Source organism: Tachysurus fulvidraco, chromosome 8, assembly GCF_022655615.1.
Source record: "Tachysurus fulvidraco isolate hzauxx_2018 chromosome 8, HZAU_PFXX_2.0, whole genome shotgun sequence".
NCBI classification, from domain to species: domain Eukaryota; kingdom Metazoa; phylum Chordata; class Actinopteri; order Siluriformes; family Bagridae; genus Tachysurus; species Tachysurus fulvidraco.
The window spans coordinates 18,989,555-19,010,231 of NC_062525.1; the positions used below are offsets into that span (position 1 = coordinate 18,989,555).

At 39.4% G+C, this 20,677-nt stretch overlaps 2 protein-coding genes and 1 long non-coding RNA gene across 5 annotated transcripts; 2 read left to right on the forward strand and 1 right to left on the reverse strand.

Moving 5' to 3' along the window:
- The first annotated feature begins 425 nt into the window (after positions 1–425).
- On the forward strand, positions 426–7,316 carry tap2t (transporter associated with antigen processing, subunit type t, teleost specific). 3 transcript variants are annotated; one of them, XM_027140654.2, is made up of 13 exons: positions 426–684; positions 858–873; positions 971–1,507; positions 1,596–1,710; positions 1,802–1,932; positions 2,059–2,264; positions 2,463–2,660; positions 4,074–4,202; positions 4,300–4,488; positions 4,613–4,786; positions 5,418–5,577; positions 5,665–5,801; positions 6,170–7,316. In XM_027140654.2, the coding sequence occupies exons 3-13, from the start codon at positions 1,000–1,002 to the stop codon at positions 6,374–6,376; spliced, it is 2,154 nt and encodes a 717-aa protein (XP_026996455.1). In that variant the 5' UTR covers positions 426–684; positions 858–873; positions 971–999; the 3' UTR covers positions 6,377–7,316. The 3 variants fall into 3 exon arrangements, with proteins under 3 accessions (XP_026996455.1, XP_026996454.1, XP_047673718.1); XM_027140653.2 differs by lacking the exon at positions 858–873 and having other exon boundaries at positions 926–1,507; XM_047817762.1 differs by having other exon boundaries at positions 439–566; positions 858–1,507.
- Positions 7,317–7,679: 363 nt separating this feature from the next.
- On the reverse strand, positions 7,680–13,465 carry faap100 (FA core complex associated protein 100). Its single transcript, XM_027140676.2, has 9 exons — positions 13,077–13,465; positions 12,868–12,986; positions 12,057–12,712; positions 11,711–11,959; positions 10,282–10,438; positions 9,305–10,190; positions 8,330–8,446; positions 8,156–8,242; positions 7,680–8,036 (listed from the first exon to the last, which is right to left on the reverse strand). Exons 1-9 carry the CDS (start codon positions 13,221–13,223, stop codon positions 7,914–7,916), a joined length of 2,541 nt encoding a protein of 846 aa, XP_026996477.2. The 5' UTR covers positions 13,224–13,465; the 3' UTR covers positions 7,680–7,913.
- Positions 13,466–13,677: 212 nt separating this feature from the next.
- Positions 13,678–20,359, forward strand: LOC113639036. Its single transcript, XR_003439742.2, has 4 exons — positions 13,678–13,858; positions 15,805–15,833; positions 16,061–16,145; positions 19,437–20,359. It is a non-coding gene; the product is annotated as an uncharacterized LOC113639036 (long non-coding RNA).
- The last annotated feature ends 318 nt before the right edge of the window (positions 20,360–20,677 follow it).

Below are 20,677 nucleotides of genomic sequence, written 5' to 3' on the forward strand. Positions count from 1 at the left end.
GAGGTGTGTTTGGGGTCATTGTCCTGTTGAAAAGGTGGTGTGTCCAAACTTTTGGTCTGTACTGTGTGTATATATATATACACACAGACACACACAGATACACACACACACACACACACACACACACACATAGATATATATATATATATATATATATATATATATATATATATATATATATATATATATATATATATATATATATATATATACTAGAGGCTTTTATTAAGTAAAGTTCAGGCTTCAAAATAAAAGTCAATGCAATTGGACGGTTTTACATTGGTGAAAGGTACCTAATGCTGCTATATAATACTCCTAATGCTATATATATAGCAGCACTAGGTTCCTTTCACCAATGCAAAACCGTCCAATTGCATTGACTTTTATTTTGAAGCCTGAACTTTACATAATAAAAGCCTCTAGTGGCTGTTTAAGCAGTTTCTTACAGGGACCCTGGTCGGTTAGGCGCAGTTAGATTGTAACAGGTTTAGGTGATATTTATATTGACATTAGAATGATGTCATAATACAACAACATCATTGTTTTGATATTTGGGATTGTAAAAGGTAAATGAATTCACCGGGCTGTGTGTTTGTTTATTGTTTATCTGTCGGCGAGTCATTTAACTGCACTCCTAAAAGTGAAAGTAAAACTTGACGGAGGAGGAAACGAGACTGTAGCAAGGTAAGAGCTAGTTCTTGATTATGCTTATAAACATAGGTTTAACTGGGTTTCTAACACAGACTTGTTTACTCCTGAGCTCATTTTTCAGCTGAACAGAATCCTATAAGTGCCTTTCAGAAAGGATTCCAAGTATATATAGTTCATATATATATGTATTTCTTTCTGTTTTGCAGAGAAGATCAGAAGCATGTGAGTGCAATCCCTTCCCATTTTATTGTCTAAAGTCAATTACATTTCACAGGAACCTCCAGTTCAAGAGCTTGACCCATTAGAGTCTCTGTGGCAGTTCTAGGATTCAAGCTAATCTCTTGGCTCATGATGGTAGACCCAGCTTCAGGCTCCTTGTGGCCTGCATATGGAGCTCTTCTTTTCCTGGACCTGCTCCTCTGGCTCACTTTGTGGACCTCACTTCTGTGCTCTGAAGGTGTTTTCCTCATGAACCTGACATGGCTGTGGGTTTTCAGGGCTTTCAGCTGGGTTCTGCTTCACACGGTCAGTTCGGCAACCCTGAACAAGACCATACACAATCTTCTGAAGCCTTGGGTAGCGTTAGTGTGTTTTGTACCTCCTGTATATGATATGGTGCAAACGTTAGTTCTGAGAAAAGGGTGTGGGTTTAGTCCAGTGCCTTTGCCTCTCATGGTGGCTTTAAGTGCAGTGACAGGCACTCTGATCCATCTGATGTGGGACAAGGCATTCCCTATTAAAAAGGTGAAGAAAGAGCAAGAGGCCAAGGTCCTCCTGATGAGAGTGATTCGCTACTCGAAACCAGACTACCTTCATCTGGCAGCTGCCTTTTTCTTCCTCATCTTAGCTGCATTATGTAAGTTTAACACCTGCGCTCTGTCCTGATGTACTGTAGGTAACTCTTATTTTGTATTATGTATGCACACGTTATCTCTTTTTTTCAGTTGAATCAAGAATTCCATACTATATGGGGAAAATCATGGATGGTTTGAGTGGAGAGTACAAGCACGAGAGCTTCTTGTGGGCCATTGCCTGCTTGTCGTTGTACTCTTTTGGAAGGTAAATGCATGCTACATTTCTCTGTTGCTGACAGTTTCTTTCTGAATTTGTTTAAAAGTCATTTAACCCAATGTGATTTTTAATTTCTTAGCTCTATGTTTACTGGCTTGAGAGGAGGCATGTTTATGTGTAGCCTCGGCAGACTAAACAAGAGAATTCGACACATGCTATTTCAGAACCTGCTGAAACAGGACATAATCTTCTTTGAAGAAAATAAACCAGGTGATGAATAATATCGAAAGAACCGATGCAGAAGATAGTGACGGTTTTCTTTTTAAAGAATCTTAAAATGAAAATCCTCTTCAGGATCTTTTCTTATATAGCAGCGCACTTCGGTTCCTTTTACAGGAAGCTTGACATCGCGGCTGGTCTCGGACACCGATAAAATGGGTCGCTCTGTAGCCATGAATGTGAATGTGCTCGTGAGGAGTCTGGTTAAAACGTGCGGCATGCTCGTGCAGATGCTCAGCCTGTCCTGGCAGCTCACACTCCTTACCTTTGTGGAGATGCCTCTCCTCGCTGTGCTACAAAACTATTACAATATTCACTACCAGGTAACTGACCTTCTCTTTAGTAACTGATTTCGGTTCTAGTAGTTTTCCCATGCTACCCTTTTTTATAATCTTAGCTGAGGTTGCTTAATTTAGATCTACGTTTGCATCAAGGAAAAGATTCCTCACTTCACCAAAAAGGTTTTGTCACTTCATCTTTTTTTTTTTTTTATCACACCATCATTCTGTCCTGCTGTGCAGAAAAGATCAAGGGAGCTGCAGAACTGCATGGCTGAAATCGAGCAGCTGGCATTGTCTGTTATCAGGTCTGTGAAGACGGTACGCAGCTTCAGGGCTGAGGCTCAGGAGCTGAAGAAATACCAGGAGGCTTTGGATAAGAAACGTCAGATACTGAAACGCAAGGGCATTTTCAGTGCAATCCACCTCCTTCTGCGCAGAGTGAGCCAATTCACACGTTACACATTGTGCATGGGACGGGTTTTAATCCCTCACCTTCCTGCTCTCAGATACACTTCATAGCCAAACGGGGGTTGGAAGCACACGGTTGCCTAGAATAGACTTTATATGCTATAACTCAGCCAACATTGTTTGGATGAACTGGTCTGATATTTGTGGTGACTTGCATTTACATTTATAGCATTTGGCAGACGCCTTTATCTAAAGTGACTCACATTTATACAGATGAGCAATTGAGGGCCTTGTTCTGGGGCCAAGGAGTGGCAGCTTCGTGGCCCTATTAATTAAGTAAATCTCACCACCACGCTCCATAATCTAGTGAAAAGCATTCCCAGAAGTTGTGGAGGTTATTACAAAGGTATAAGGAGGACAAAATTCGGAATAAGCACATATGGGTGTGATGTTCAGGTGTCCACAAACATTTGGTCAAACAGATATACCTAGATCACATCCACCTTCTCCTACACTTATTTCTGAAGGTCACGGTCAATGACATTTCTAATGAACTCACCCACAGGATGACTATTGTAAAGCCTGAAGCTACCAATGTATTACGTTTAATGGGACGTATTAAATATATATATACAAAAAAATATTATTTTATTATAATTATAATAGGGGGGCACGGTGGCTTAATGGTAAGCACGTTCGCCTCACACCTCCAGGGTCGGGGGTCCCGCTCCACCTTGTGTGTGTGGAGTTTGCATGTTCGCCCCGTGCCTCGGGGGTTTCCTCCGGGTACTCCGGTTTCCTCCCCCAGTCCAAAGACATGCATCGTAGGTTGATTGGCATCTCTGGAAAATTGTCCGTAGTGTGAGTGTGTGTGAGAGAATGAGTGTGTGTGTGTGTGCCCCGTGATGGGTTGGCACTCCGTCCAGGGTGTATCCTGCCTCGATGCCCGATGACGCCTGAGATAGGCACAGGCTCCCCGTGACCCGATAGGTTCGGATAAGCGGTAGAAAATGAGTGAGAGTGAGAGAGTAATAATAATAATAATACATTTTATGAATAAATTTAATAAGAATTATTATTGTGAAACACTGCTCAGTGCTCAAAGCTATTTCGGTGTCTGCCAGACTTGTCATTCTGAAAATTAATGACGATATTTTGAGACAAGTGTCTGTGGCTTAAGGGCTTTTATTTAAAGCAAGTTCTGTAGTGGAAATCTGCACAGAATAGTGTTGGGAATTTATCAGTCATTTTGGTGAAATGCTCTTTCCTGACCCACACACATCCAGTGCTGATAACTTCTAGTTTAGTCTCCAGTCACATTCCTGTCATTTCGGTATCTCTGTATGACACATTAGTGTACAGTTCAGTGGTGGTCTTGAGAAAGGTTGTTACTCATGTATGATTCAACCTTTGACAGGTATTGAGGTGTTTATCCTGTTTTAGTGTTTAACGTTAGGCCTGAGGGTGTCCATGCTGCTCCTCAGTCACCATCTCATCTCCTCGGGTCAGCTAAGCACCGGGAGTCTTCTGGCTTTTGTGCTGTATCAAAAAGACATGTCGTTAAACATGAGGGTGAGTTTAATATTCGGAACTTATGTCATTTTGTGAGCAGCTTCTTCAGGTCACCAACTAGATTTTTACAAAAGTGCTTCTGTTTCTTTGGTCTTAGCAATTGGTGCATGTTTACGGAGACATTCTGAACACGGTATGGTCAGCAGAGAAGGTGTTTACGCTGCTAGATAGAAAACCCAACATGCAAGAAGCAGGAGATTGGGTACCTGAGAATCTGGAAGGAAGAATCACCTTAAATAATATCACCCTGTCCTACCCTTCCCGTCCTGAAAGCGAAGCACTTAAGGTCAGTGCATTTTGGAATTTCTAAAAGTACAGGAAAACATTTAAAAGAATAAAATAGACATTACATAATGCATTTTCTGCTGTATTAGAAAATGTGTCTAAACCCTGTTAAACCATTGTGTCAGTCTGTGAGCATAGAGCTGAGTCCTGGGAAGATGACAGCATTGGTCGGCCCCTCCGGTGGAGGTAAAACTTCCTGTGTCAGTCTTCTCCAGAGATTTTATGAGCCTCAGCAGGGCAAAGTGCTACTGGACAACAAACCACTTCATGAGTACCAACACCAGTACCTGTGCCGCCAGGTGAACACTAACACAAATACGGATGAAATGAATACAAAAACTGAATATCGTCGCTGTCGGGCGGAAACCAAATTTGTTAACCAAAAATGTCCAAATTTTGTCAATTTCATATTTTTTCACATATCGATACTATTGGTCAGTCCCCACGTGGGTCTGTTATTTTTTTTACAAGTTATTAACCAATCTAAAGTCTTGAAAATATCTTGAGCGCAAAACTCCATTGGACACTTCAATTGTCCACCTCTTCTTCACTCTGCGGAAGAGCTTCGCGGCATATTTCCCTTCAAGAAGAGTCGCAACGAATCAAAACGTCTTCTGAGGTAAATGTCTTCAAAAATCTTGACCCCCGCTAGTTCTGGTGCTCATCTGAGGACAGGAATTTAGAGCAAGACAATCCACTGCAACGCGGACTAAACCCTGTGCATTGCAGATAAGATACAGCGTTTTTTTTAATATCCTGAAAAATAATGGTTTTGGAGATACGAGGATTCCGCCGGACAGCGACGATATGCTGAAATGCTCCATCACAGACCTTAGCCTTTTCTGTCTGTCCAAATACACTTACAACTGGTGATGGGTTCGGTTCTTAAATGTGTTAAACTAAAGCGTTTGTCATTTCATCTTCTGACAGATGGCAGCCGTGTCCCAGAACCCAGTGCTGTTCTCTGGCTCCGTGAAATACAACATTGCGTATGGCCTTCGTGATTACGACATAGAGCAGGTGAAGGAAGCTGCGAAGAAAGCCAACGCTCATGACTTTATATGCAGATTGGACGAAGGCTATGACACAGGTGAATATTTCCGCTTCCGCTCGTTATCTTAAGGAATATTTGGTACATTACTTTAGACGTTACACTAGCTGTGTTACTGTGGTGCAGATGTTGGAGAGTCTGGGAAAAGGCTATCCTCAGGACAGAAGCAGTGTATTGCTATAGCCAGAGTGTTGATCAGAAATCCAAAAATCCTCATTCTGGATGAAGCTACGAGCAAGTTGGACATCAACACTCAGCACGCGGTACGTGCATTCACACTGAATAACAAAAACACTCATTCGATCAGCATCGGTGTGTAGACTAAACAATTCTTTCATCGAGTCTTTCATCAACATTACATTACATATAATTATTGAACTCAAAAATGTCAAATGATTCATTTAACCATAAAAGAACACAGAATAAAGAAGTTCAATTAAAGCTAAAGGCCAGATAAAGGAGCCGACTTTATCATATACGTGACGTCAGACTATACGAATGATTGTTTTCTGGTTATTATCTGTAATGCAGCTCATGTGGGATCACAGTTTAGGGCTTCAGCTCAAACTAACCTCCGAGTTGACCGATGCTAGCGTGAAGCATTTATTTGCTCACCCCTTTTCTCATTCAGGTTCAGGAAGTCCTCTCTGGCTTAAAAGGTCAGACACTGCTGGTGGTCGCTCATCGTCTGCAGACTATCGAGAGAGCTGACCATATCATCTACATGCAAGGTGGGATGGTCATGGAGCAAGGAACACACGAGCAGCTCATGGCCAAAAGAGGAAGTTATTTCCATCTTAGGGAAAAACTGTTTACAGAGGATTCAGACCAAGACTGAACGGATTCATTAGCATCAAGCGTGAATTTAAAGTATCAACTATATGTGGAAGTACGGAGATCAACATTGTATTATATTATACTACGGAGACCTTTATCCCTAAACCCAGCTTTCGAGGACAGTTGGTTTACACGATATAACAGATTTTTTTTTCCTGGGTAGTAAAGTGTTATTTTCTAATTGGTTTTTGAATCAGGAGTATAGAAAATGGCTAAAAGTTCCTTCAAACTTCACTTTTGTGTCCAGCACAGTGGTGATTTTTCTCGTACACATAAAGTCAGACAAAATATGAATTAAAAAAAATAATAGTAATACCACTAAAGTACCTTAAGTTTTAAAATCTGTTTCCTCAATATTGAGGACACTCGATGCTGTAATTTTGCTGCTTAATGTCTAAAAACCACTAGTGTTGCTGGTAGGATTTCCATAACCATATGTTCTTCTGCTAGCTGGCAAAAGACCTCTTGAACGACTCGATGTCTTCGTTTTCAGTACTAAAAGTCATATTGTTCTCAAGGATTAATACACGAATATATAAGCGATGATTAATGTTTACTGCAAAGACTTAAAAAGAGATGAATTTATGATTGGTCTACCAAGCTTCAAGTCTGTTACCATTAATAAGTCAGAAAACATCAGCATGCGTGCTTTTGTTTCTTTAAGACTCAGGGTCGAGGGATGTCGCGTCTCTTAGCGACAGCTCTGCATTTAAACGTGCGACTGGTTTAAGAACACAAAATGGGTATGTACTTCAGCTTAAACGTTACAGGAAGCTCATCACATTTATACATTTTTCTTCAAGACTATAACAAGGTTTATAGGTTTTAAGGTGCAAACAACGTTTGATAAATATTTGTGTTAGCTTGTTATACACACACATTATAAATACACACACACATACACACACACATATATATATGTATATATATACACACACACATATATATATATATATATATATATATATACACACACACACACACACACACACACACACACACACATATATATATATACACACACACACACACACATATATATATGTATATATATATACACACACACACACACACATATATATATGTATATATACATACACACACACACACACACACACACACACACACACACACACACACACACACACATATATGTGCCGTTTGTTTAGTGCATGATTTTTTGCTGCATTATATTTAGCCTTGGTATGACGAAGTTTTCTAGAAGTAAACAAGGCCTTTAGGGTTTCTGATATTGTGCTGAAACCCAGGGATGATTAAATGTCATGATAAAAATAAAAAACATACAAGATCATTATGTTTTATTATGGTTATGTAATAATTTAATACTTTTTTAGTTTAAAAAAAAAAGGCAATGGTCAAACTGTTGTACACAAAAATAGTACCATGGACTGAATAGATCTATCTAAAAAAAAAAAACCTTAATATTGACACTTTTCCCAAAATGTGAAGCTCCTGTATGTAATATTGCTTACATTGCTCCCTGATGTTTAGGCTATATTCTGACCTAATGTATGCATTTACACAATGACCATCGGCTTCTCTCGGAGTCGCAGATAGAGGCCAAACAGTGACTCTGACGTGCTTGTCTTTAAAACTCCACCAGCTGGGTCACGCAAGTCCTGCAGGTCCTTATAAAGACTCTGAAATAAACAACAACAATAATGATCTGTTTGTGTGTCGCTGCTTTTACCCGATTGTCTTGTTAAAACCGATATGGCTGGTGATCTCAGTATGTGTAAGTGGACATTATGGGTTTTACCTCCATGTGCCGAACAGCATTACACAAGTGCTGTTTTCTGAGCTCGGCAGACTTCTCAGGTTGTGCAGAGGAATCGTTCAGAAGGGCCTGAAATCAGGACTTGTTACATGATCTGTATAAATAATCTCGATGTTCACAATGAAGAGACTTTTCTTATCTAATGTGTGTGTGTACCTGAACCCGCCGCAGGACAGCGTGATGTAATCCACACACTGCAGACATGGACACACTCTCTACCCGAACCTCCACAATAGACAGGGGTCCATCAGAGCGAAAGTCTGTCAATATGGCCTGCAGACATGGACAAACCAGAGGTGTACATTATTATTGTAGTAGAAAACGTACGGTAACCAGAACACCAGTAAATGTTTTCTATCTTATTTCAATTATAGATGTTTATAATAGGTTTATAGACAAGTTTGAAACTTCTGTCAAACCAAAATATGAGGATTGGATGATCTGCTATAGGGTCAGAAACAAAAACAAAGGTTTACAGAGAACTTTCCAACAAGATTAAAAAATATGTGTGCGTTAAATCAGGCAAAGTTCATTGAGAACTATTTAACACAACGGCAACTAAATTGAACAGTGTATTGTAGCAGGATAAAAAAATTTCCAAACATTTCTTGAGAATTTACATTTGATTCATTTTTTACCGCTTTTCCGAACTACTCGGGTCACGTGGAGCCTGTGCTTATCTCAGGCGTCATTGGGCATCAAGGCAGGATACACCCTGGACGGAGCGCCAACCCATCGCAGGGCACACACACACTCTCATTCACTCACACACTACGGACAATTTTCCAGAGATGCCAATCAACTTACCATGCATGTCTTTGGACCGGGGGAGGAAACCGGAGTACCCGGAGGAAACCCCCGAGGTGTGTTCTTAGATGTTTAATCAGACGACTCAGTGGGAAAAAATTAAACTACTAAACCGGACGTACATACTGTAGCACAGGAGGTGGAATTTGTCATGATACGAGTGGTGGAAAACAAACAACCATTTATGCCATTGACTCATTCACTACCTGCTGCCAGTGTCATCCTGCTAATAAAGCACAATTCAAAGTAATTTTCTACACAACCTTCTATATATAAATGTATACAACACTCAGTAAAAGCCAAACGATCAATCCATAAGCATACCTCTTTGGTCAGCAGCCTGACTGCCTGTCTGTCCGGCCCTCTGGCGCACACAACTGGATTCTGCACAACCATTTCTCCCTCTGATTTAGAAGATCCACACAGCAACCATTTGAGCACAGCGATGCACAGTTGTGCAGCGTTACAGTCTTGTAAGCTGAGCCGGTCCCTCAGGAGCTCGGAGGATATGTGGACTGCTACGGTATGAGGTGCGGTCTTCGGCATTCCCGGCTCCGTTGTGTGATGTCGCCTGGAGTTCAGGAGTATGTTGATGGATTCCCAAGCGCTGATTTGTTTGGGAATACTATCAGCGTTTGTTGTGGGCTCTCCGATCTGTAAGGCATCTAGCCAGTCTAGTGTTAACGTGTTCAGAGCCAGACAGATGCAGCTGGTGTGTGTGAGAAGCTGCGATAGCGAGGTGTCATTAGTTGTGAGATGTCTGTACTCCTCTGGGTTAAGTAAAGACTGTAAATTGTACACAAGCGAGCAGTGGATTCGGACCGGGAGAAACAAGTCACGCTCACTCTCCAGAGGTAATGTCACTTCAGCTTTTTGACCGCAGTCTAAGTTCGTCAAAGCAAACGAGTAGGATCTAGACGAGCCGCCTGCGCTGACAGAAAGACTCGACTGCACTTGAAGGCAAAGTGTCCATCCTCGGTCTAATGCATAAGAAGTATGGTTTTCCAATGTGCAAGTGACAACCAAAGAGTCTTTCTGAAGCAGCGTACTCCATTTGGCTGCCGCCTGACAGCAGAACGATGGCTGGAGATCACACACTTCTTGGGTTTTCTTCTGAGAGTTTAGAAGCAAGTGGCAAATGTTGAGTACGCGGTTCAAACGCTCGAGGGTGTTATTCTTCAGTTCCAGTTGTTGTTTCACAGCCGTAGTCCTGAAAAATTCAGTCGATTCAGAATCACTTTCAAAAATGTGTCAGTTTGGGGTTTTTTTTTCTGTTCAACACACCCGTGAGATGATCTTACCTCTCCCAGACATTTCCAATACCAGCCAAAAGGTCTTTGATTTTCTGCCCTGCTTGTGATGAAGTCAGTCTGGACACTTTGGCTTTGTCCGAGTCCTGAGGGAGAGTCACTTGAAGAAGTCTTCCGCCGAGAGACACAGCCAGTAGCTGCACACAGCCTATTCATACAATACACACATAAGTTTGTGCACCCATACCTAGAAAAGCTTTTACCACAAGTGATAAAAAAAATGCCTAAAAAGCCTTCGCTAAGCCTGTATTAATTGTAAAAATCAAATGACACTCTGACAGCTCTCTGTCTTGATCCACTTTGACTCTCCTGTTTAAACATTTCAGATTAAAATGCACGTGGTAATTCTTTTTTTTTTTAAGTCCACTTTAAATGAACCACTTTCAAATAAATTAATTAAAAGTAGAAGATTTCAAGGTTTAGGTACATAAAAATCCTTGCTTACAAAGTTCTAGATAGCAACTGAATTGTAATCACAATTCTATTTTGATGTTTAGTTATTAAAAGATTAGCTCCTGGCTAGGGCTGGGCGATAAACCGATAACGATATCTATCGCGATAGACACGTGATCAAGATCGATAAAAATGTGTTCGATAAAATGTTCGATACTTTTTATTCTTCGTCGGAAGAAAACGGGTTGCGAAGCAAGTTTGGTTGCATTAACAAAGGCACACAATCTCTGGTAACCTAGCAACGTAGGGAGTGACACGCTGACAGCCAATCGAGTCGACGGTTACTGATAAGCGGAAAATGAGCGCCGCAGCAAGCGATGAAATTGTAAATAAAACAGGAAAAGTTATTATAAGTTATTATAAGTCTGACCGTAGTCACACCAACGTCGTCTGCAAATTATGCAATAGCACTAAATCCTCAGGTTTCTCTATGTTTATATTTAACACTTTGCACAATTTTATTACACTTTATTAAGCATTTCTTACATTTTCTTACATTTTGTACCTTAAAATGTTAAAAGATAATTGTTAAGTGTTCATTGTGACTTTAGACTTATGTTTACATTATAATTATTTGAGTTTTCCTGGTTGTTGACATTTCTGTCTTAATAACCGAGTGGATTACGATCAGAGGAAGTTTTAGTTTAAAATAAAAATGTTTAAATGTAATATATTTTTCTCCTGATCCTTATTTTAAATGGGTCATAAAAAACATCAATAATTATTGATATCGTGATATACTGATATCGTGATACACTTTTCGGCCATATCGCCCAGCCCTACTCCTGGCTAGAAATAACACGATTTAAATTGGTTACCACTTTTGTTTAGTACCGTGGACTCTGAGTAGTTCAAACATCTGTTCTGAATTTGACACCTTCATCACATTCAGTCATCGAGTACCGAGACCAGGTTAATAAAACATTCGCTATTCCTTGAGATCTACTTAAGGAGGTAACCGTGGTACCTGCAGGACTGATGGAAGGCTCGGTAAGTGCGATTACTCTGCAGACGTTCAGACAGACCGTCCTGACCGGTCTTGTGCTGTCTCCCTCTGATACTGTGGTCACAGATGATGATGATGATGATGAAGATGAAGCTATTAAGATCTTACTCAGAGACAAGCAGTACAGGTTTGTACCAGTGCTGTAGTACAAATGTTCACCATCTACACAGGCACACACCACAGGCCCCTGGACCATGTGCTCAATGAACCCTTTAGAAAGATATCAACATAGTGCTTTGTGTTACCATTAAACTCTTAACACCTTTGTTTTAACCATAGAAGTACAATATTAAACCGTAAACCTTACTGCAGTCTGCTGTCTTTCCATCAGATCTTCTTTGGTTGGTGCTGATCAGCAGGATTCTGCCATTCTGACCAATCACAACAAGGCACTGAGGACCATGATCCCCAACAACAGATGCTCCAATAAATACTACTGGTTGCTCTAAGCTGTAGAATATCCTGGTTGGTGCCTTTTGTTGTCCCCTTGAGCTGGTTAGTGCAGGTAAGAATAGTGGGAAAAAAACAAGACGCCCGTCTGGTAAACCGCAAAGAATGATGGGAGAATCGATGAGAGATGCATCAACTCCAAATAAGAGCCTGAAAAGGAGCGGATCGAGACGAGGGTGGTGTTTACGTGCACATCCTTTGGGTGAGGAGTTGGGGTAGAAACAGGTCAACGTCGGAGCTAAGCTCATCCTATCCTGCAAATCCACATCATCCTGAGGAAATCCTGTTACAGCTGGGACCTGAAATCCTGCAGGATTCTGAAATCCCGTGAAGCTGGTTAAACAACGAGGCAGTTCACAGAAGTGAAAAGTCCAGAAAGACTCTTTTAGACTGACAGTAATGAGAATGTCCTCTGCAACCGCGATAGAGCGTATATTGCCATCTTTCACTAGAACAGAGTCCTCGGACACTACGGACAAAGCGGGGTCATCACCCTGTTCTGCAGAAAAGGAGCTGTGGAGAAAACAAACAAGGTTTTTACAGGAAACGGTGTGTAATTAGCAGACTGGGAAATGAGATCATACATCATCAGAAGGTTTTAGTATAGTATAAAATGTTGATTGTGCTACATTTATCTAGAGAGGAGTTCTCAAAACGCGTCCTGTTACCTGGGTTGAGGAGAGACGGTGGTGGAGTAAAGGAGATTATTGTCACAGAGAGCACAGAGACTGCACTGATCAGCACTTAACGCCAGGGATGTGACTGGAGACTCAAACTGCAGGACAGACTGTAACAAAAACATATTCCATTATAGAAACATTCAACGTGATCAGAACTGAAAGAAATAGAATACAGGTTCAGGAAAACAAACACTTGCCTTAACTCTTCTCTCTTCAACACAGAAAACAAAGATGTTCTCAGTCCTGGTGCTTAAAATGACATCTGTGCCATGACACATCACTTTAGCAGAAAGCAAGTCACCAAAATCTGCCAAACACTCCACAGGACACATCACCCCTTCCATAGTCACTACTGGTGACAGATAGTGTTCCAATCCATTATATGTGTATAAATATGTATGTCACGTGTTTTCTATTTCTGCACCAGAACCCGCGCTGGAGCTGATCAGCCAATCAGAATCGGGTTCTTCTTCTCTTCTACCTAAAATGTACAGCATAGATATAAACACGTGTTACTGCCATCTATTGGACAGGAAGATTCCCTATCTTCTATTTGCCCTGGATTTTATATTATTCACACACACACACACACACACACACACACACACACACACACACACACACACACACACACACACACACACACACACACACACACACACACACACACACACACACACACACACACGAATCTAACCCACAAAGCTGGAGGTGTGAGGCGAACGTGCTAACCACTAAGCCACCGTGCCACCGTGCCCCCATCCAGGGACGTCACTAGGCCAGCTTTAGCCCCACTAAAATTCTGCCCAGCCCCCCTAAAAATTATTTGATTAATTATTTTATGATCGCTTCAGTCCCCTTTAAAAACGCATTTGAAGCGGCGACAAGCTGCGTCATGTTTCGGCTCCTCCCCTGAACTGAGTCTGCGTGGATTCAGCGCGTTTTTCCATCCAGCAGAGCAAACATCAGAGAGTTCAAGGTGTGTGTGTGTGTGTGTGTGTGTGTGTGTGTGTGTGTGTGTGTGTGTGTGTGTGTGTGTGTCTGTGTGTGTGTGTGTCTGTGTGTGTGTGTGTCTGTGTGTGTCTGTGTGTGTGTCTGTGTGTGTGTCTGTGTGTGTCTGTGTGTGTGTGTGTGTGTCTGTGTGTGCTTTTACTGATGGACTGCTATGATATGACATCAGCATCGGTGCAGTTCTTGTAATTGCAGTTTACTGGACCAATACACAGTTCGGTTTCTCATCCAGTGCGTCTTCGTTATGTTCAACTTCAGCCCTTATTTATTTGTTTGTTTGTTTATTTGTTTATTTATTTATTTATTTATTTATTTATTTATTTGAAAGGGACAATGCACATCAATCAACATTTTTAGCTTACACTCAAAATGTAAATGTGCCAGAATTAGCTGAAGAGCTATTGTCCCTTGGCAGGTCAACACAGTATTATAGTACAAAAATTAAATACATGAAAAACACAAAACAAATTAAAACTCTAGATAGATAATAATAAAAAAACACAACACAAAAATGGGCAGTATCAAAGATAAAATAAGTTAACTATTGATGATTGCAATTTTGAGTGTTTTTAATCCATTTCTTGAGTTTGAATTTAAATGATGAATAGCTGGTGCTCTTTCTGAGTTCAGTAGGGAGACAATTCCAATAATTTGAGGCCCGTACTGAAAAAACTGTTTGACCGAGATTACTTCGCCTATACTGTATAACACCCCTGGTCTCCCCTGGTAGCTGCCCTGTTTGCCCTATCACTGTTATTCCTCAGTTTTATAAATTCACACAGTGGTGGGGTGCAAGCCCATGTAAAATGTAAAAAATGAGACTGGCAGCTTGATAATGTAAGAAATTGTTAAAATTGAATAAATTGTATTTAGTAATAATATTACAGTGGTGATGACTGATAGGTTTTTGATGTAATATTTTTAAGGTTTGCTTGTAAAGGGTCTCAATTGGTTTTAGAGTTGTCATATTTGCTTGGGACTAGCTTGTGAAACAGTATATGTGAGAAAAAATCATGGCATGCATAAATAATTTGGCTGCCTCTATTGTTATATATGGCCTAATGTGTGTAAAGTTGGCCATATTATATCTGATGGTATTAGCCACTTTTTTTTACATGCTTTTTAAAAGTTAAATTAGAGTCCAAAATAATTCCAAGGTATTTAAAATTGGACACTTCCATGATTTTTTTCTCCTTCTATAAAAACACCTGCCTGCTGTACATTTGTGGACCTCTTAAAAAAGAACACAGTGTGATAGTTGTTTTTTCTTCCAACAAAAATGAAGCGATTAACACCCATGAAAATATACTTTAGAAAACGACCATGATTTATTTTAATTGACCTTTTAAAATGTAAAACATCTTATTGTGTATTTCGGTTTTACGAATATGCAGCTATGCACAGAAATGATTAAAGACACACATCATTATATTGTCTGAAAGCACTAAATGGCACAGAGAGAGAGAAACACCATGTGGAGTTATTTTGTTTTGTATTATTAAACAAAAATGTAATAAAATTTTAATTTTAATTATATATATACATATACATTATATACATTATAAAGATACATATATTAGAGTAAGAGTAAAGGGATTTGTGATTTTTTTTAAGTAATTGAGTTATAGAAGTGGCAAATTGATAATTCATGTTATTTTTCATAAATAGAAAATAATATAGAACATATTAAACATATTGCCAATAGACAATTACATTAATAGAGGTTTTGTCTATATTCTTAAAGAATATTATCTGTTTAGTTAAATGATTTGAAATGAAATAAATTTTCACGGGGTGACTTGATGTATAACCAACCGTATTGTTGATTATAAAGGCTAAAAAGCAAAAATAGATAAATAAATAAATAATATTTCATTGTAGATGGATATATGACATTTTTTTCTTGTCGTGCAGGAGTAGGTCTGCAAATGAGCAACAGTCAGGTGAGAATAGAATGTAAACAGCCTCTCACACACACACAATACCACTGTGTTCCACTGTGAACTTATGTTGTTTTAATTGTCTGCCAATTTCCATGTACATTTCATAAGAAAAAGCAGTAGTATCGTCAAAGGATAAACATGAATGTTGTCATTATTGGCACTCAACAAGAAATTATTAATTGTCTTTCAGTCAACTGAACTGAAATACTTTTTTTTTGGTTTCTCAGAAAAGTCAGTGCAAAAAAGAGAATGAAGTGGAGGCAGAGCAGACTGAAGATGTCACAACAGAGAAAGGGAAAGATCATGATTCAGGTGAGAAAGTGAACAGAGTTGTTTTGGATAATTTGTCTGGTCAGTTAATATGGGAGACCGGGGCTGGTTGTCTCTGTTGCTTATTCCAGACACACTAGGTGGCGCTGTGGTAAAATTTTGATATCAATCTGTCAGCCTTTGATAGCTTACTCATTTGCACTTGTAATTTTGCTGAGTAGACACAAAACATTGAGGTGTGGAGACAATTTTTTATTTTCATGGGTTAGAGTAAATTTTCATGTTGGTGTTGTTTTTGTGTTGAGAGCTTGTAGGATATTAGTCATTCAAAAACAAAACACTCATTAAAAAGCCAAAAGTAGTAGCTTTATTTTGAGTCATATTTTAGCTATCAAGTAAAAGCCATGTGGCAGCTAGTTTAGCATGTTTGTCAAGAAGTCAGTTGGGGATTGTTGTCTCATAGCTTGCAGGATTGGTCACATGTGACAACCAACACCCTCGAGTATTAGAATTAGTTTTTTTTTTCCTCAACTGAGAATGTGCAGATTGTAGATTGTACCCCGGGCAAAACTGTGATCCTTGTGACTCTGAATGAAGCACAGCCTGTGCTTTGCAGTGTTTCCTACTTTAGTTCAGTAGATTGTTAAAAATAGTGTACATGTAGACCTTTTAAAGGGATAGTTCACCCAAAAATGAAAATTCTGTCATCATTCAATCACCCTCATGTTGTTACAAACCTGTATAAATTTCTTTGTTCTAATGAACACAAAGGAAGATATTTTGAGAAATGTTTGTAACCAAACCGTTCGTGGACCTCGTTCACTTCTATAGTAGGAAAAAAGAATACTATAGAAGTGAACGGGGTCCACGAACGGTTTGGTTACAAACATTTCTCAAAATATCTTCCTTTGTGTTCATTAGAACAAATAAATGTATACGGGTTCGTAACAACATGAGAGTGAGTGAATGATGACAGAATTTTCATTTTTGGGTGAACTATCCCTTTAAGACTGTCGTTCTGTTTGTTTTTGTTTGCTGTTGTTTGCAGGGGCGTACATTTGTCACAACTGTGATTCTTGTGACTCTGGATGAAGCACAGCCTGTGCTGTGGAGCGTTAACTACTTTAGTTCAAATTGTTAAGAGTATTGGACATGTGGACCTTTTAAGACTGTTGGTCTGTTTGTTTTTGTTTGCTGTTAGGCAACTTACATAATGAATTGATAATAAAGAGGTTTTAGCACTAAAAATTATTTCATTTTATTTCTCAACACAGTAGACAATTCAATAACTGATCACCCTCTTTAATCCCATTGTTTAAACATAAGGGGCATTGATGACAACTATCACAGGGGTGGTATTCATATTAAAACTTATTTGCAGTTTCTAGCTTAAAAAACTAAAAAGTTACACATTATCGTTTTAGATCCCAGTTTATCACTGAAATCCTATTGAACCTCTATAGGGACAACCAACCCCATACCTCATGACAACCATCCCCGTAATGGGGTTGGTTGTCACATTGCGTCAGAGTGTCTTTGATGGTTAATTACTTCATGTTACAATACATTCTAAAAGTAAAAAGTATACACATTTAAAGCCAAGACTCCAAGTTTTCATTTCATGTAGGAATTACCACTGAAAGATTTTTTGAAGATGAGCAATTCATGCATGAGTAAAAATTGTGACAACCAACCCCGGTCTCCCATAAATACAGGTGAAGTTAAAATTTTCTTTAGTTACCAAACTCGTGTTTGTGCGTGATTGTCACAGTACAGGGACAGAGAGAGCATGAAGAAGAGGAAGACATGAGTCAGGAGAGAGAGGACAGACATACCTGTACAGAGAAACAGACAGCAGCTGCACCTTTAGATTAGTTTGACTTGGGTGAAAAGGACACAGGCCCAAAACAGGCAAAATTATGCTATTATCCTCAGAAGAACTTTGACTTACAAAAGTCCATTCCAGCCAAACTGGTTTCAAACTTTTGCTTGGCTTGAGTACTCACAGAAGACAGATTCTGCCTACTGCTTTGCTCGCCGTATTTGTGAGTAGTGGATACAAAATCTGGAAAATGGCACTCAAAGCATTTCACAAAAATGAGGGGACTCAGTCACACAAGGATTGTATTGTCTCTTGGAAAAGTTACAAGGCTAGTGCATTACAGGGAAATGTTATACAGCAGATTGAAGCAGCAAATGCTGATGAAATTAGACAAAGAAGGGAGTATTTTTGCGACGTGTTGAGGCTGTGACCTGCATGTTGGGGAAGCAATGGCTACCATTTAGGGGTCATGATGAAACAGCAGAAAGTCACAATAAGGGCAACTTCTTGAAATGCAGAAGTTTGATCCTTTCTTGCAGCATTACACACCCCTATCAAGCTGCACCTACCTCTCCCCTCTCAGTCAGAATGAAATGATCGAGTGCTGCTTGAAAAAGGTGACAGCAACTTTTATCAAAGGAATGCATGAGTCAAAAATGTTTGCTATTATGGCAGACGAGGCTAGAGATGGACACACTGAACAGCTAGCAATTTGTGTGAGGTATGTTACTGAGGGAACAATTAAAGAGAGATTCCTGTCCCTGACAGAGCTGAGAAGTTTCGACGCAAAGTCAATAACAGAAGCATTAGAGGGAAAATTACAAGAAGAAGGAATTGCTCAATTGAAGTGTTTAGTCTCTTTTCTGCAAAAATCTGCAAATTCTCATTTGTATATTTGTTGATTCTTTTCAAGGATCCCATATCTGTAGTGGTAGGCTTGCACAAATATCTCCAAAAAGAGACCATTGACGTTCCCCAAGCAGTGGCATACAATAAAAAGAATCTGTGTGTGACTCCTTAAAGCAGAAACGCAGTGATCCCACTGCTGCAGAAATATATGCTAGAGCAAAGGCAGTGTGTGAAGATAATCACATTGTAGTCGAGGAGCAACTTTCTGGCCAGAGACAGAAGAAAAAAAGGATGGAGGATTTTGTTGTCGAAACAACTTATGGTGCACATAGGAGAATCAGCACAGATGCCAAACAAGTCAAAACAAAGTTACTATATCCATGTCTGGATAGAATGATAACTGAACTGGTGAACCGTTTTTCTGCTGTAAATGCTGCATTGCTTCAAGGTATTCAAGCATGTAGTCCAGTGTCTGAAAACTTCCTGTCTGAGACACATTTAGAAGAATCTGCACATCACTACAACATTGATTTAAAGACAGAAGTAGTCATGGTAGCAAGGCACTTTTTGACACGTAAAAAGCAAACTGGTGCAGCTCCACAGGACATGGTTTCACTTTATAACCTGCTGGATTCTGAAATGTTTCCATCTCTGTCATCCAGGTTGCCCTCACTGTACCTGTTAGCAGCTGTTCGTGCAAGAGGTCCTTCGGTGCTCTTCGTCGTCTCCGCAACTGGCTAAGGAGAACAACGGGTCAGAGCAGGTTCCATCAACTGGCAGTTATGGCCATTGAGAAAGATGTCGTTGAGCAATCGGACCATGATAAAATTATCAACAGGTTTGCTACTCTTAAGGAGAGAAGACACAGGTTGATGGTCCCAATGAAAGACCAGTAACTGGACTGCAAAAACTTTGTCCCTGCTTCTCACAAGCTGCTTCATTTTCGCTTGTTTTTCATTCCTTCTGATAGTTAACCACAGTCCATTGTCCAGCCTCATACTGTACATGTTTATATTGCTGATATGCATAGTCAAATTTTATGGCTTTTATGTTATTTTCTGGTTAAAAGTTGGTTAAAAGTTTATTTTATTTTGTCAAAAAAGTTCCTTATCTGAGGTTTTATTGTGAGCATAGAAATGCAAACAGTAAAATGTTGTGTTTGTACTGGAAACATGTGTATGTGTCTTTGTACAGTGAGTAATGAATCAGGAAGTCTTCATTGTAAAAAAAAAACTAATCTAAACCTATGGTTAAGAGTATTATATAAAGAGATGGACCAATGAAACCGAGCAGGTTTTACAAGCCTGTTTTGACCTCAGTGAGTGGAGTGTTTTTGAAGCTGCTGCCAACAATCTGTACAAGACCATTGAGACTTTAACTTCATATATCAGTTTCTGTGAGGACACATGCATCCCTACCAGAAGTCATCTAACGACGATAAGCCATGGTTTACAGCAAAACTCAAACATCTTCATCAAGCCAAAGAGGATGCCTACAGAAACGGCATTCTTTCATCTATAGCACAACTGTACATACAAATGATTTATTTTTCTATTTATTTATTTATGTATTTATTTATTTATTTATTTATTTATTTATTTATTTACCCATTTATCTATTTATTTATTTATTTATTTATTTATTTTTGTCTCTTTGTATTTACATGTGTGTATTATTTATTTATTTATTTATTATTCTCATCTTATTTTTACTGTCTGTGTGTTGTTGTCTCTGTGTACTGGAAGTGTAAGACACTAAAACAAATTAATTGTATGTGCAAGAATCCTCGGCTGATTCTGATTCTAAATCATCTATTTCCCTCATTTTCCCACTGCACTATATTTAACCATGCATGATGAATGTAGTTTAGTCCCTCTGTTTTGATTGTCTTAATTAATTTACA